The 15587-nt window shown below is 38.5% G+C and overlaps 1 protein-coding gene across 4 annotated transcripts in view; it reads right to left on the bottom strand.

The window, feature by feature from the left end:
• CDK14 (cyclin dependent kinase 14) overlaps nucleotides 1-15587 on the bottom strand; it is a 543473-nt gene that overhangs the window by 356940 nt on the left and 170946 nt on the right. For all 4 annotated transcript variants that reach the window (XM_078059238.1, XM_078059237.1, XM_036071484.2 and 1 more), the window contains one exon: nucleotides 6015-6094. In XM_078059238.1, coding sequence (XP_077915364.1) covers nucleotides 6015-6094 — 80 coding nt within the window. The remainder of the gene's footprint in view (nucleotides 1-6014; nucleotides 6095-15587) is intronic.

Below are 15587 nucleotides of genomic sequence, written 5' to 3'. Positions count from 1 at the left end.
CAAAGTCTAGACTCATGGATTTTTTACCTTCCATTTAAAGAAAAACTTGTCTGTCAATTGTCAAATGCTCTGAAGCAATTCATGTTAATTTTTTCAGTGACAGACATAAAGGATTATTATTAGAGGGTTTAAAAGAAATATTTTAAACACAATAAATGTGCATCACATTACAGCATGTGTGTATGAAGCATACTGATGATACAATTAAGGATCCTTTATCCAGGTAATGCTTCATGCTGATACTATTATTTTAATTGTAAAGCTTTAAGATCATATAGTTCAAACCCCTTCATCACAAAGATGAAAAAACTGAAGATTAAATATGTTAAGTGACTCACTTATGCTCATGTAGCTAGTGCCATAGTCTTCACCAAGACTCAACATTTTCCGACTGCTCTAGGGCGATTTCCCAACTTCTAACCTAACCTTCGTAACCTTCCTAACCTCTCTGCTTAGTAGTCTGAAAAGAATCCATATACAATTTTGATCATAGAAGTTTCTGTCTCAACAGTGATGCAATATAGTAGAATAACACTAAAGGATTTGGGGTTTCTTCACTCACTTATTCTGTTACTCACTCACTCAACATGTACTGAGTGACCATCAGGCGTCAGGCATTGGCCTGGGTACTGGGTAGAAGACCCAAATTTGCCACTTATTTGTATGACTTTGGACAAAAATCTCTTTAGATCTCAGCTTCTTAATTACTAAAATGAAGATAACATCAACCTTTCCCACAATGTTGAAAGACTAAATGAGATCATGTACTTGGAATGTGGGGTAAGGTCCCCAGTTTAGGTACAACTGATGGGTTATCTAAATTGCACCACTACATAAACAATTACCACCTGAAGGCCAGATCTCAAAATTAACATGATCAGAATTGAACTTACTCTCTTTCCCTTCCTATAAACTCCCCTACCCTGTAGTGCCTTTCTTATTATTGGCTTCACTATCTAACTATTCATGAATGCCAAAAATCCTGGAATACTCTGAATATCCCATTTCTATCAAGCTCTATGTCTAGTCAAACACCAAGCCCTACCAGCTATCCCTCTTAAGTCCTTCCCAAACACATTCATCTCCTCTTTCCCTCCACTGTTTTACAGAGCCTCATCATTTTATGCCCTAAGTACTTCAATATCTTTTAGTCCCTCTAAACTAGCTGCATAAACTGAAATGAAAACAGGGAGATTCAGTAAAGATCTGCATGTGGAAGGGTGAAGGATGCCTGGGTGGCTCAGTTGGTTAAGGGTCTGCCTTCAGCTCAGGTCACGATCCCAGGGTCCTGGGATCGAGCCCCACATTGGGTTCCTTGCTCAGCAGGGAGTCTGCTTCTCCCTCTGCCTGCCATTCCCCTTGCTTGTGCGCGCTCTCTCTCTCTCTGACAAATAAAATCTTTAAAAGAAAACTGTTCTCTTTTACAGTATCTAGATTTCTCTTAACTCTTGCCTAAGAAAACTATTAGGTATTCAAAAATTCACAAAAGATGATAACTGGTTCCCTTCTATTCTTTCTCTGGGCAAATCTTAGCCAAAAACAAACAAACAAACAAATTGTTGAATATCTAGAATATAGTATCACAGAGCAAGAATACAGACATCAGACATCTTGAAGTTGTTTATAAAGATGGGATAGCCTGGGGCACCTGGGTGACTCAGTCGGGTTGAGTGTCCTACTCTTGATTTTGGCTCAGGTCATGATCTCAGGGTTGCGAGATCGAGCCCTGTGTTGGGCTCGGTGCTCAGTGCAGAGTCTACTTGTCCTTCTCCCTCTGCTCCTCCCCGCACTGTGTTCTCTGTCTCTCTCGGTCTCTCTCTAACAAATAAATAAAATCTTTAAAAAAAAAAAAAAAAGATGGGATATCCTAAGAAACTTTATCTATTCATTTTGAAACCATGCCAGTATCTCCTGACTATCCTTACCATCAGAATCTATGAAGATATCATATGAGAATAAAAAATAGAATAGCTAGCCCATAGCACTGCTGCTTAATTTCTCTAAGCTGCCATCAAAAATAGAATGAGTCTCAAAGCACCTGAACCCGAATTAAGCCAGTAAGCACTCTAGCTCTGAGATAAAATTCAAAATCCATCCCTGGACATAAATCCAGGTAAGATTAGAGTTGCTGACCAAGTAGTTCTACTTTAGGTGAAAATTATGTGTTAAAATCTAAATTCCCAGGTAAGGTTCTAAGTGGCCACTTGAAAACTACTTTTCTGTTTTCCTCCTTTGAAATCCTCCTGCTGTTGATATTTTGTGAATGAGGAAATTGACCAAAACAGCAGAAAAGAGGCAAACTCAAATTAAAGTGCTTCGTCTCAATTGAACAAGCCATGCTACACCCTCATCAATGTAAAGATGCAAAAATGTAAAAATGCAAAAATGAACATATCCCAAACATCACCCACCCCCCCATTCTAAATATTTCAAACTCTACCACCAGATACACAGAGGAGTTACTTTGCATGAATCATTATACACAGCAAAAGGGAGCAATTGTGCTAGCTTTTGCTTTCACACATACAGAGCAGAAAAATGAAAAAATAAGACTATGAGAGGAGGGAATAAGAAGGCAAGAGAGGAGTAAATAACCAAAACTGACCCAAAGTTTAATTCCTCTTCTTACTGTCGGGTCACTTATCTCCATTAAAAATCACCGAGAAGTCAGATTGTATTAGGAAACCTCAAAATACTTTATTCAATGGAAAATACAATGTCATTTTGTGATCTGTTCCTCCAGGCCTCAACAATTCTTGCAGCCTTCCCTGCTCTCCAGGGTATTCAAAACTCTGAGTTTGAAGATCCCGTGGGAAATCAAAACCATAATATAGAGGGAGATGGTTCCTGAGAGATGGCACAAACCAACTCCCATGTTCCACAACCAGGGTTACAGAGGCCTAGAGCCATGAGGTGGTGTTAGAGACTGAATTGTGTCCCCCCAAAATTCACATGTTGAAGTCCTAACCCCAGCACCTCAGCATGTGACCGTACTTGAAGACAGGGGGTTTTCACAGGTAATTAAGCTAAACTGAGATCATTAGAGTGGGCCCTAATCCAATATGACTGGTGTCCTTACAAGAAAAGGAAATTGGACAGAGGTAGCAGGAAGATGATTTGAACACACAGGGAAAAGATGGCCATCCACAAGCCAAGGCTTGAAACAGATCCTGCCTTCATGGCCCTCTGAAGCAGGACCCCGACACCCTGACCTCGGACTTCCGGCCTCCAGAACTACGACACAGTAAATTTCTGTTATTTAAGCCACTTGTCCTATGGTACTTTGCTACAGGGGCCCTAGCAAAGTAATATAGGTGACTTGCCTCATGTTGTCTGGTAGGTGATGAAAAACAGAGCCAGAATGAAGCCCAGATGTCCGGCAGGTGATGGAAAACAGAGCCAGAATGAAGCCCAGATTTCTAGACTCTAATATCCACGGGGCTTTCCACCTTACTACACTCCCTTCCAATTTAACTCCCTGTTTTTTGCTCAAAGTCCTCTCCCACAAAAATCTTACACTCATTCAGTTTGTTAAGGACCATGCTAAATATATACTGTTTATGCTAAACTCTCATGAGATCTACTCCCACATCGCCAAAAAGACATTTTCGTATAGACGTATCATGAACTCAGAAAGTCCAAAACTCAAATCTACTACTCCACAGAGTACTAACTAAGAAAGCCTAGGTACAAGATCCAACGCCTTGGACAAGTCAACTAACCTCTCTAGGCCTCAATTCCATACTCGTATCACAGATTCTATAAACAGTATAAACTCTATACAAAATCCCTTCGAAGGGCTCAAGTGAAGCTTACAGTAGATAACCGCCCTTTCAAACTGCAAAGTGTTAAAAGCAACACAAATTATTTCTCTCTCTGGCACCATGTTTTTACTCATTCAAACTCAAAACCATTTATGTTTCCCTCTCAAATAATCTCTAACCAGTAATTCACCTTGTTCTGGCATTTCTTTCTCTACAAATCATTTTTTGTCACTGCTTTCTAATTAATCCAGGTCCTCGTAATTTCAAATCTGCATGACTTTGAATGACTGATTTATCAGCTTCCAGGTTCCTCCTCATCTAATCTATATCATACCTAATATCAGATTTATCTTCCTAATACACTCAGTTCAAAAGTCTTCAGAGGCTCCCTAACCCACAGAGGCCTGCATTCTCTGACACAACTGCCTCCCAGGGCCTGTTCCCAAGTTTATCTCAGGCCTACCTTGTGCCCAACGGCCTTGCCTCATACCTAGGCAGTATGAACAGATCAACAACCACTTCAATTTGGCTCTATTTGTTTCTCCCCTTGAACTTCGCACTGATGAGTCCAACTGTCACAACTGGATCCTCTAATACCATTATAAACTTGCTCTGAACCTTGAACCGAGGCTAGCACGAACAGCAAGGGCAGGTTGGTAAACTGCAGTGTATACCCCACACGCTAGGGAGCGTGCCTGCTGCCCAGTTTCATTTCCTCCTGCTTCTCTCTTGGCCCAGCCTCTCTCTGCCCCTTTCCTACACCCTAGCACTCAGGGTCTAGCAAAATCAAATTCAAGAGCACTCCACCTTGCTCCACCAGAGCTCAATGAGAACCACTGCTCTATCTCAACCAGTGGTTTCCAATCCCATCAGACGGGAGCACCCTCTTTATGTAACAAATATTTCATAAAGATGCCTTCACAACAACATTTTCAGCTAAGTAGGAATGATGGAAACCAAACGGAAGTGGTACGAAAAGGAGAATGAGAGGTGAGAAAGTGAAAACTGAAAGGACGCCTCTCAAAAACAAATGTAAATCATAATGATGGTTGTGAGAAACAAATCAGACCAGGGACAGACTACATATAATTCCTCAATACCTTAATGATATTATTGCAGTAAATCACTCACAGTTATCTTGTGGTGGGCCAGCTATAGTTCCTTCAGTGCAAAAAATAAGCTGAAGTCTTATGTCAAGATAATTTGTACTTTTAAAAATGTAGTGGAGGGAGTATCATGCTAAGTGAAATAAGTCAGTCGGAGAAAGACAAATACCATATGATTTCACCTGTATGTGGAATTTAAGGGGAAAAAACAAACAAACAAACAAAAAAAACAACCCAAGAAACACTCTTAACTATAGAGAATACACTGATCGTTACCTGAGGGGAGGTGGGTGGGGGGATGGCTGAAATAGGTGAAGGGGATTAAGAATACATTTATCATGATGAGCACTGAGTAATGTACAGAACTGCTGAATCACTATATTGCTGTACACCTGAAACTAATATAACACTTTGTTAACTATATTGGCACTAAAATTTTTAAATGTAGTGGAGGGAAAGCTATTAATACTAAAAGTTGTGAAACTGAACTGAAAAGTTCCCACTAATAAAAAGATATTTTATTCTCTTGGAGTAGAGAAACTATGCAGAAATAAAATATAAAGCAATTTTATTTTATAAAAATTAGAAACATGTATGTAACAAACTATGTTGTAAGAGAAATTTTTAGAAAAATGACCAAAGAAAATATTACAAGATAAATGATGCTAATATATAAAGAGTATCTAAATGTCAATAAGAAAGACCAACGGAAAAAATAGTAAAGGACAGGAACAAAGAAATCAAGAAAGAAGAAATACAAATGACTAACAAGATAGCATGAGCCCAGTATGTGTAAGGACTTTTCTTAAAAGTCATGAATATAAAGTAATGCTAGATTAATGTGTACCTTAGAAACCCTACAAACAAAACCAAGCATATAAAATTCCTCAGTCAGCTTTAGTCTCACCATCAATACACATCAGGTTTTTTCCCCCACACCTGAGTATACAGCAGGATTGTCTTATTTTATTTAACATGACTCGATATGATTGCAAGAGATACTGATTTTTAAATTTCAGTTTACACTTTCCAATGAGATATAACCATATAATTTACAAACTCTGCATATGCAGAGGTGAGTAATATTTAAACAGCTACAGGCATCATGCAAACACAAAAGCAAAGATAACGAGAAAATGCCTACCTTCCCTGATAGCTGTAAAAGGTGTACCTTCTTCTTCTTGCAGCCTGATCACCTTCAGGGCTACCAACTTCCCATTTACTCTGGCAGAAACGGAAGAAAAGATGAGAAGTGAATCCGTGAGAGTATGTTCCCGTTACGGCTCTAATTTTCTTACAGTTTATATTTTATGCATTTTTGCACTGAAAATGTCAGTGACTCAATTATGCCACCACAACAAGATTAATTTCAGCAAGGTTGGGAATTTTATATCATCATTATAAATATTCACATTTTAAATATTCACATTTTAAATATTCACACTCGCCTCGTCCAAGATTTAACCAAAGTTTTCTATGATTCCCTCTATGTTCCTTCCAGAAAGGAACTAGAAAACTAGTGCTTAACAAAATCACCACGCTTGATCAATCATTCTCAGACTAATTAGAAATCAAGAAATCAAAATAACTCTTTCCCTTAGTTTTTCCAATAGCTCCTCATGTCCTTGGCTGAAATGTCTTCATCTTCAGTCTTAAGCTGAGGTCATTCAATCCCCAAGGTCAGAAACTCGACACTCAGACTTCTCTCCTCTCTCCTCTCTTCCCTCTTCTTTCTCTCTCTCAATATCACTCATTCCTCCCTTTCTCGTTATTTTTTTTTACTAGAGCCTTCTAAAATTATATTTGGTCTGAATGTGTCTTATGATACGTCAGTATATCATCAAAATAAAAGTTATGAATGTTTTACTATTATAAGATTACACAGGACCTATCCAAAGCAGATGGTTCTTCCAGACGTATTCTAAATGTGTATCGGCTGTAATTAAAAGTCAGATTGCACTAGGCAGATAACTTTTTTATCTAGTCAATTCTGTTAACAAAAACATGACAATCTACATTGGTCTTCTAGGCGAACGCTCTCCTTTACCTTTACTAGGCCCAGCAGTACCCTTTGTTAACAAGAATAGATAAAACAAGCACACATTACAAATGTAAAAGGTACAAGAAGGCATTTGATGAAAAGTAGGTCTCTCTGCTACGCTCCTTCAGCCACCCAGCTCCCATCCTGTGAGGTCACGGGTTACCATTGTTCATATATACGTACACACACACATATATGGTAGTATGCTAGACAGAGCACACTGTGTATTTTACCTTAATAAATTTGGTGACTTCCTCATAAATTCATAGAGAAAACTTTCTATTGCTTTTGAAAGACCACAGGGTACTCCTTTGTATATGTGTAATATACTTCATTTAATCCCAGTCTTCTACAGATGGTCGTTTAGCATGTTCCCAATTTTTGGCTACTACAACAATGATGGTGATAAATATTCTTGGACATGTAACTTCATTCAGGTAAAAAACATATCTGTAAGATAAATTCCTAAAAGTGGCATTTCAAGTTTGAAATGTATGTGCATATCTAAATTCTAATTCTGATGAATAGTGGGAAATTATCCTACATGGAGGTTGTACCAACCTACACTTCCTACAGAACAAATGTAAGAGCTCCTGTTAGCCCCTTCACCTCTACTATGTTATCAACCACTGACTCTGCCAATCTGATAGATAAAAATTGCAACCACAAATCTTCAGAGCTTATGGAACCAGCAAACAAGAACTCATGTGGTCCAGAGAATCCAGTGCCTGAGTCTGAAACAAAGAATGAGAATGTCTCTTTTTTAAGAACTGCATCCAATTGGTCTGGTTTTGCTTGAAAAACTGCCACAGACACAAAACTTGAAAGTCCAAGGAATTCAGCACAGCCCAACCATCCCAGTGGCATTCCTCATTGCGCTAACTGTGGAAGTACTTTGTTGGTTACCCTAATGGGATAAGGCCATCTGATTATAAAGCCCCACAATGTGCCCTCTTCTCAAGGTTAGGAGGTATTTGTCCTTGTCTTTCAGCTGGGATGATAGGCCAACTGCTTTTCTGTTCTGCATCCTTTCGCTCCTCAGTACATTACCTTGGTTTTTCCACTCCTGACTGTGCTCTAGGTACCCAGGTGCAGGCAAAAAATTGATATGCACATGGAGTTCCACTGGAGACTGTACCTTGTGCTCTCACTTTGTCCTTTATGACTAAGGGTGGGGGGTGGTCTCTGGCGGGGCTTGAGGCTGGGATGCAGTCAGTGCTAACATCTGCACAGATTTTTCTCAGCCCAGTTGAGCTCATCACTGGCTTCCCAGAGGAGGCAGTAACTGCTTCCAGGAACTGCTTGGAACTTTCCCCACATTTACAGATATTTTCCCCTCACCCATTAAAAATACACACAACCTTCTTCCCACAAAGCTTTTCTACTTCCCTTGAGATCATTAACTTATATGCACCATGAACTGAATTCTAGAATATAGGGAATTCATGTTTTTAAAGGTCATATACTTAAAACACTCTCAGACCATGAAGCATAATTCATTCCCCTATAATATACTAAAAGGAGAGAAACCTTCAACTAAGCCAACACTTACTCTTTAAATGCAACTAGAGGTAGAACACCTTTAAGTAGATTGATGGAATTCTGATTCTGAAGCATCATTCTCCATGAATTGAAACTCCAAGCATTAATTTCTTATAGTTATGATACTCACAACAGCTAGAAACATTGAGTTTTATGTATTATATTACATAACACTAAAAATTTCCTTAAAATTTATGCTAGACTATTAGCTCTGGGAGTGAAGGAACTCTTTCTGTTTTGTTAACTGTTATGTGCCCAGTGCCTAAAACTGCTTGGTATAGAGTAGGCTCTCAAAAACATTTATTGAATTAATAATGTTAATATACTGATAATTCCTTTCTTATACCTGAAAGATAACTCAAGAATAAAGTTTAGGGGTGCCTGGGTGGCTCAGTCGGTTAAGCATCTGCCCTCTGCTCAGGTCATGATCCCAGGGTCCTGGGATCGAGCCCCACATCGGGCTCCCTGCTCTGCGGGAAGCCTGCTTCTCCCTCCCCCACTCCCCCTGCTCATGCTCTCTCGCTTGTGCATGCTCCCTCTCTCTAATAAATAAATAAAATCTTTAAAAAAAAAAGATTAAAGTATAATAATTGCTGCTTTCAAAAGTTTCAGAAATCTCAAATTTAATAAAGTTTTCAGTATCTCCTTTCATGTTTGGCTTAAGTATTTATTGTCCTTTTTCAAATTAAATGTGTAGCCTCTTTGATTTTGACACATGTGGATATGGCAAGTTTTCATTTCCTTAAAGTTTTAGAGTTTATAGAATGCTTTGTTAATTAACCCTTTTGCACCCAACAGCCATGTTTCAAAACCCCCACTATCCTTTAATTATCTGTGTCTAGACCACTAATCAGTATCTCCCTCTTCTTCAGCTGCTTTAGTGGTCTCCCCTTAGGAATCATATTGATTATCAAATTGCTCTTTAACCTTAGAGTCATTGTGACTTTCTCTTTTCTTAATTAGTTTTTCTCTACATGTCTAGACACTCACCAACTACTGGAACCCTCAGTTCTAAAGCCCTAGGAAAAAATGCTAAGTCACTTGCTCCACTTTTGGAAAAAATATCTTTGGGAAAAAATAACATTACCAATTTTCTAATGTTCTACCTTTGATGCATATGTTTTTATAAACTTTAGCACAGACTGAAATACTTGAAATTCCAAGTTACTAACTCTAACGAAATGTCATTTTGTTAAAGACATCAAAAGAACATATCTGTTATTCTATAAAAATGACATAGAATCACACAGAAAAGGAGATAACATAGAAAAGAAGTTATTATATCTAATAACTACCTTGTGTAGTTTAAACGATTTTATTAAAGATCCAAAACATATACTTCAAACATTGATTTAAGTTCCTTAGAATAATTACAAAATTCCAATTGAATCAATAAATGAGAGCTGTTTACAGGAAAACACTGAAGATTCCTCTTTAACAAGTCTCATTAATTAAATCAAAAGCTAATGAATAGAAGGCAATCAAGGCTTGATTGGCAATGAAGACATTAATTCAGGTGATTAACATAGTAAAAAAAAAAAAACTTTTAATTGTGTTAATAATACTACAGAACATTCTATTGGAGGTATTGCCAGGTTTTACCCAGTTGTCCTAAGCTATTTAAGGAGCTGTTTTAATTTCAGAGATTCTTTACTATTCTCTAATTTTTCAACATCTCACTTGGCCAAGCTGACTTCAGACCCAGGGATGAATCATCCTTCAGTCCACTGGTCACACAGAAGAGCTGTCAAAGGCAGGATGAGGAAGAGCCAGGGGAATGCCCAAGCACAGAGCTTTCCACACACAGAGACATGGGGATACTGAGTGTCCTGGCAGAGCCATGTTCAAGTGGATCCAGCTTTCAAACTGGTTCTAACCACAAATCCAAATCTCTATGAACTTCAGAAACTCTGTCCGCAGTTCTGTATGCCCTAAGTTTGTAAAAAATAAAGTTCTCTTGCGAGAGAAAAACAAGAAGATCTAGGAGTTTTGAACAAGGAACACAGCCCGTTCATTTTTTCATGCATTTGTTCATTCAACATCTGTGAAACCTACAAAGGAAAATGCCCCTTTTAGGGTAAAATTTCCAGGTTCAAAAGATGATGCACAGAAAGAATTTCCTATGAGCAAAAATTCTCAAAGGAAAGCCCAAAGGTTTTCTGTTCCATTAGTTACTTCAAATTCATAGGATAATTTAGTACAATAAAACAAAATTACAAATATTATCTAAGTCATCTTTGAAAACAGTGTCCATGTGCTAACACCTAGAAGAAATTATATCTAGAGGATACAAAGGAAATTAAGGCAATATACCTAAAAGAAATTTAATACACTCTGGAAAATTTAATATATTCTGCCTCTCTTCCATTATGACTTTGTCTCAAGAGAAACTGCTAGGAAATAATACCAAGTGCAGACAGATCCAATGCTTGTTTCCTTACTGTGTTTGTCTAGAAGCAATAGAAGGAAATGTAGATACTACTGAGGAAGCGACAATGGCAAACTAGAGTATATCAAGGACGATATATTGGGCTGAATTTTTAAATTTTCAGAAAAGTCATTAAAATATTTTAAAGGTACTATTAATAGTGCTTCTTTTATTAATTCCCTCTTAAGACACTGGCTAAATTGCTGACTTACTGTATTACATACATACTTCAAAAATTTAAAATTTAACTAAACACTTGGTCTTGCTATCTCCATCTAAATTCAATTTTTATTCAGGTGTAAATGAGAAATCTTTGCAATTCTGCAATATCCTGAAAGTGCTATTTACTATATTTTATTCTGGAAAAATAAATTAGAATTTCAAAGTAAGTTGCCAGTAATCACACTTCATGCTAATCTTTATCAATACAGAGAGAAGACGACTAATAAAATCCAAAGATTAAAAAGAGAATAGTATAATGGCTATTTATTAGAATGTGACTAACAATGCAAAAAGTCTGAGAATTTAATGCAATGAGAAATCTGTTCAATGGACAATTATAACCTTTTATAAAAGAAATGATTGCTACTAACGCATAATTCATCATTGCCAATGTTTCATCCAATGTACAAACTCATGATACTTTGAACCAAATTTAGAGTGACATATATTTTTCATGGAATAAAACAATAATTACATTTCAACAATTTTAAACCAACCAACTCTGCACCTTTCCAAAAATAAAATCTGTCAACAAAGGATTTGAGAGTCACTACCTTGCAAGCAGAAGTGACCTCAATGACCATTCAGGCTCCAAGCAAAAAGATCCTCACTGATTTGGTTTTTTATCCTTGTCCTCTCACTCCCTGGAACAAAGCAGCCCCTCAAAAGACTTGATGGAACTCAACTCCCCTAAACTACCCCAAGTTTTTTGGTTCTTATGTTGAGCCAAAATTTGCTTCCTGTAACTTCCACTCTCTGATTCAAGTTCTGAATCCACAAAGACTAACTAAATGCTCTTTCATAAGACAGTCTGTCCCATAATTAAGTTTTAATATCCTGCCCCTAAATCAACAAATTGAGAGAGAGTGATTCTGTGCTTGGCATAAAGGACAAACAACAGAGACATGATCCTTGCACTTAGGTCTCACCAAGGAGACAGGCATAAAGTTTCAAAGAGAAAAAATAGGTTCTCACTCATCCAAGATGGAAAAATTTAAGCATCACTAAACTAATATCTGTGATTGAAAGCTATCAAACACATTTAATTCAATAAGTTTATAATGCAACAAAACAAAACCAACTCAGGAGTCGTATTTGGAGGGTACTACAAAACCATATCATTAGTTTCAAAACAGTTGAAAAGAATATATCAAGCATTTACCTTCCTTCTTCATATACTTTCATATACACTGTCCTTCACTCTAACGAGATAGTTGATATATGGAAGTTTCTCTTTATAAATGTACTGCATATAACAAACGAAGAAGGAATGACAGAATCTGAATAACACCATTCTTAACCATAATCACTTAATGGATTATTAATGGTTGCTAAAATCACAAAATGAGGCTATCAGATATTATGCACCTCCTGATGGAAGCAGGCATCCCCTCCTATGGAATAAACCCAACCCAAATCTGACCAAGTCTCACTCTAACTACTTAATTAAGGAGATAAGGTAACAAGTTAAATGATACCACTGGGATACAATGAGAAAATCTAGAATATAGGAAATTCTATAGGAAAAATGAAGCTGTCTCTTCAACAAATAAATTTCAAGGCAAAAAGGGGAAGGAACCCATAGACTAAGCGATTGGAACAACCAGGTAGATGGAACAACCGTACAAAATCTCAGAGGCAGAGAACACAATGTGTTAAACAAAAATATAAGAAGGAAAGAATGACTGGAGTTTCTTGCTGTTGGGGGGGGGGGGGGATGGAGAGTTAGGAAGGCACCTGGAAAGAGAAATGGAAGAACCAGATCATGGAGGTCCTTAAGAGCCACAGAAAATATTGGAAAGGAAACAAAAGGAAACGAAAGGAAATGAAAAGAAAGGAAAGGAAAGGAAAAGAAAAAGAAAGGAAAGGAAAGGAAAGGAAAGGAAAGGAAAGGAAAGGAAAGGAAAGGAAAGGAAAGGAAAGGAAAGGAAAGGAAAGGAAAGGAAAGGAAAGGAAAGGAAAGGAAAGGAAAGAAAAACACTGGGGATCTAAAGAAAGGAAATGCTATGATTAAATTATGTGTCTGCAGCTCACCTACTATGGTAGAGAATGGCCTGAAGGAGCACACCAGTGGGAACAGGAAGGGAGGGCAGGAAACTGTTGCAGTGGTCCCAGGGAAAGATGGCAGCCGCACAAAAACAGTGTTTGGTAAGAGGAATGGGAAAAAGGAAAAGGACATTCTGAAGACACAATCAACAACCTGTCAGGATAAATTGGATTGGGCACAGGGAATGTTGTAAAAGATGATTCCAAATGTTCTGACTTCAATGTTGGGTGGATGCAGGTACCACTTAACTGAATTGAGGGAAACTAAAGAAGAAGAGATTCAGACAGAGCTGTAGAGTCCTGTTTTGGAGGATCTTAGTCTGGGAGCATCCCCAGTGGAGACACATAGTAAGCACTGGTATTTGTGGATCTGGATCCCAGTACAAAAATCTAGGCTAGACATAAAAACCTGTGAGTCATTTGGAGGACTTCAAGAGAAGTAATAACCTCTAGAGAGAGCCAGCCTTCTGTTAAAGCAGAAGTTAAGAAAAAATTCAGAGAGAGGTAGAGATTATGTTTGTTGATCAGAGGATGATGTTCTAGATCTAGAAGACACAGGAAGATCCTGAAGGACAGAAAGGGACAGTGTAAAAGATATAGTGAGAAGTAGGGGGGTGAGGTCAGAGAGACAGCAGATGATCCGGGAGTTTATCCCTTGGGTGGTGCCCGTGATGAGCAGAAGAGATTCCATCCTGACGGTCTCTTGGAAGCAGGTGGGACAGGGGCTGCTGTTGTGGCTGCCCCTGAGCATTAGACAAGGCATGGAGGGGGCTGGGGCCAGCCTCTGCAGCTGCATGGAAGATTAAGGTGCTGGCTGCACAGTAGAATCAACTGGGCAGCTTTAAAACGTATCTTGGCCTGGCCGCACTCCTGATTTAATTGGCGGTAGGGTGGGGTCCTAAGCATTTGTATTTTTTAAAACACCCTGGGGTGTTGAGAACCAGTCTGTTAAGCCTTTAGGTTCTTACATCAACTTCTCATTGCCTCTCTTCCTTTGTCTGGTCTGGAACACGTCCAAGTCTCCTTTTCTACAATAAACATCCAAAAGTAATAGTAGTAACTATTTGAAATAGTTGACTAGCCCTTAGTCTTAGCTGCAAGCTTTTGAGAAGTCCCAGTTGATTAGCCCCTTTTGAAATGTGGTTGCCAGGGTGGACACACTACCAGATGTGGTCTGAAAAGCATTGAGTGGACTGGGATAGTACCCTGCCCCGTTCCAGAAATCGAACTTGTACTACTTTGGCCTAAGCATGTTTTAAACTGTGATAGTCACAAAATACTGTAAAGTCAAACTAATCTTACCAACAACAAAAACCCCTGAGTTTTCTTCAGGGGCCCTGAAATCACACCATTTCTAACTTGCCCTATACCTAATAATTCACTTTTTAAACACAACTTCAGGAGTTTGATTTATCCCTAATAAAATTCCAACTTGTCAGCAGCAACCAACTGCTCATGCCCCTCATGTATGTTCCAAATTCCAATCCTGTTTTTGATGGGCATTGGCTACCCACCCTCCTCTGTGTCCTAATCTGAGGTAGGAATGAAAACACTGAACAGGATGAGGTCCAAGACAGTGCCCTTTGACACCACACTCTTGACCCCTACCCCATCCAGCTTTCTGGGGACCTGGCTTCATTAAATGTCCTTTCTTTCTTTTTCTCTCTCCTCCCTCTTCTTTTCACTTTCAACCTCTCCAATCTAGTCCTTTGTTTCCGTGGCCCCTCCTTCTCAGACCATGACACTGACCATCTACCTCTACCACTGGACCATACTAGAAAATTTGCATCTGACACATAATTAGGGCTCAGTGGTGAACAAATGAGTCAACCTCTTATCATGTAAAGGAGGTACAAGAAACCCTACTACTCTTAGGGATCCTTAATCAGCCTGTTGTAAACCCACCACCAGCAACAGCATAGCACTCAACTGCCTATCACTCTCTTACCTATCAGAACATAAACAGGAACCGTTACCCATCTGAAAAACAAACAAATATACAGTATCTACAGGGTTCTACTGGTCTACTAGCTTAACAATCTGATCAGAAAAAGGAATTAAGGTTGTTTAGGGATGACATAATATTTATGAACTCTTAGATCGCTATTTTGTTTTCTAACTACTCAGAAATCATCTGCGTGATAATCTGTCCTAAAATGTTCTGTTGGGGAGAGGGAATGAGAAGGGCATGCAGAAAGAAGGTCGGTCACACCATTTCCCCTGGATCTGGTTCAGAGAATCCGTCTTCTATGACTATGTGGACCTCTCAAGGCTACTAATGCCTCGCCAATTTTTCATAGTTCCTCAAAGATGACTGACAGGGATGGGACAATCTCAACCCTAATTTCTTTAAAACTCAGTTAATCATATTAAGTCTTAAACCAGAACTCCTTAGAGAACCATAGTACTCTCAAACTTCCCAAGACATTTGATAATTT

The sequence above is a fragment of the Halichoerus grypus genome, chromosome 12 (genome assembly GCF_964656455.1).
Source record: "Halichoerus grypus chromosome 12, mHalGry1.hap1.1, whole genome shotgun sequence".
NCBI classification, from domain to species: domain Eukaryota; kingdom Metazoa; phylum Chordata; class Mammalia; order Carnivora; family Phocidae; genus Halichoerus; species Halichoerus grypus.
Note: the sequence above shows the minus strand (reverse complement) of the source record. Positions and strands in the feature narration are given on the sequence as shown.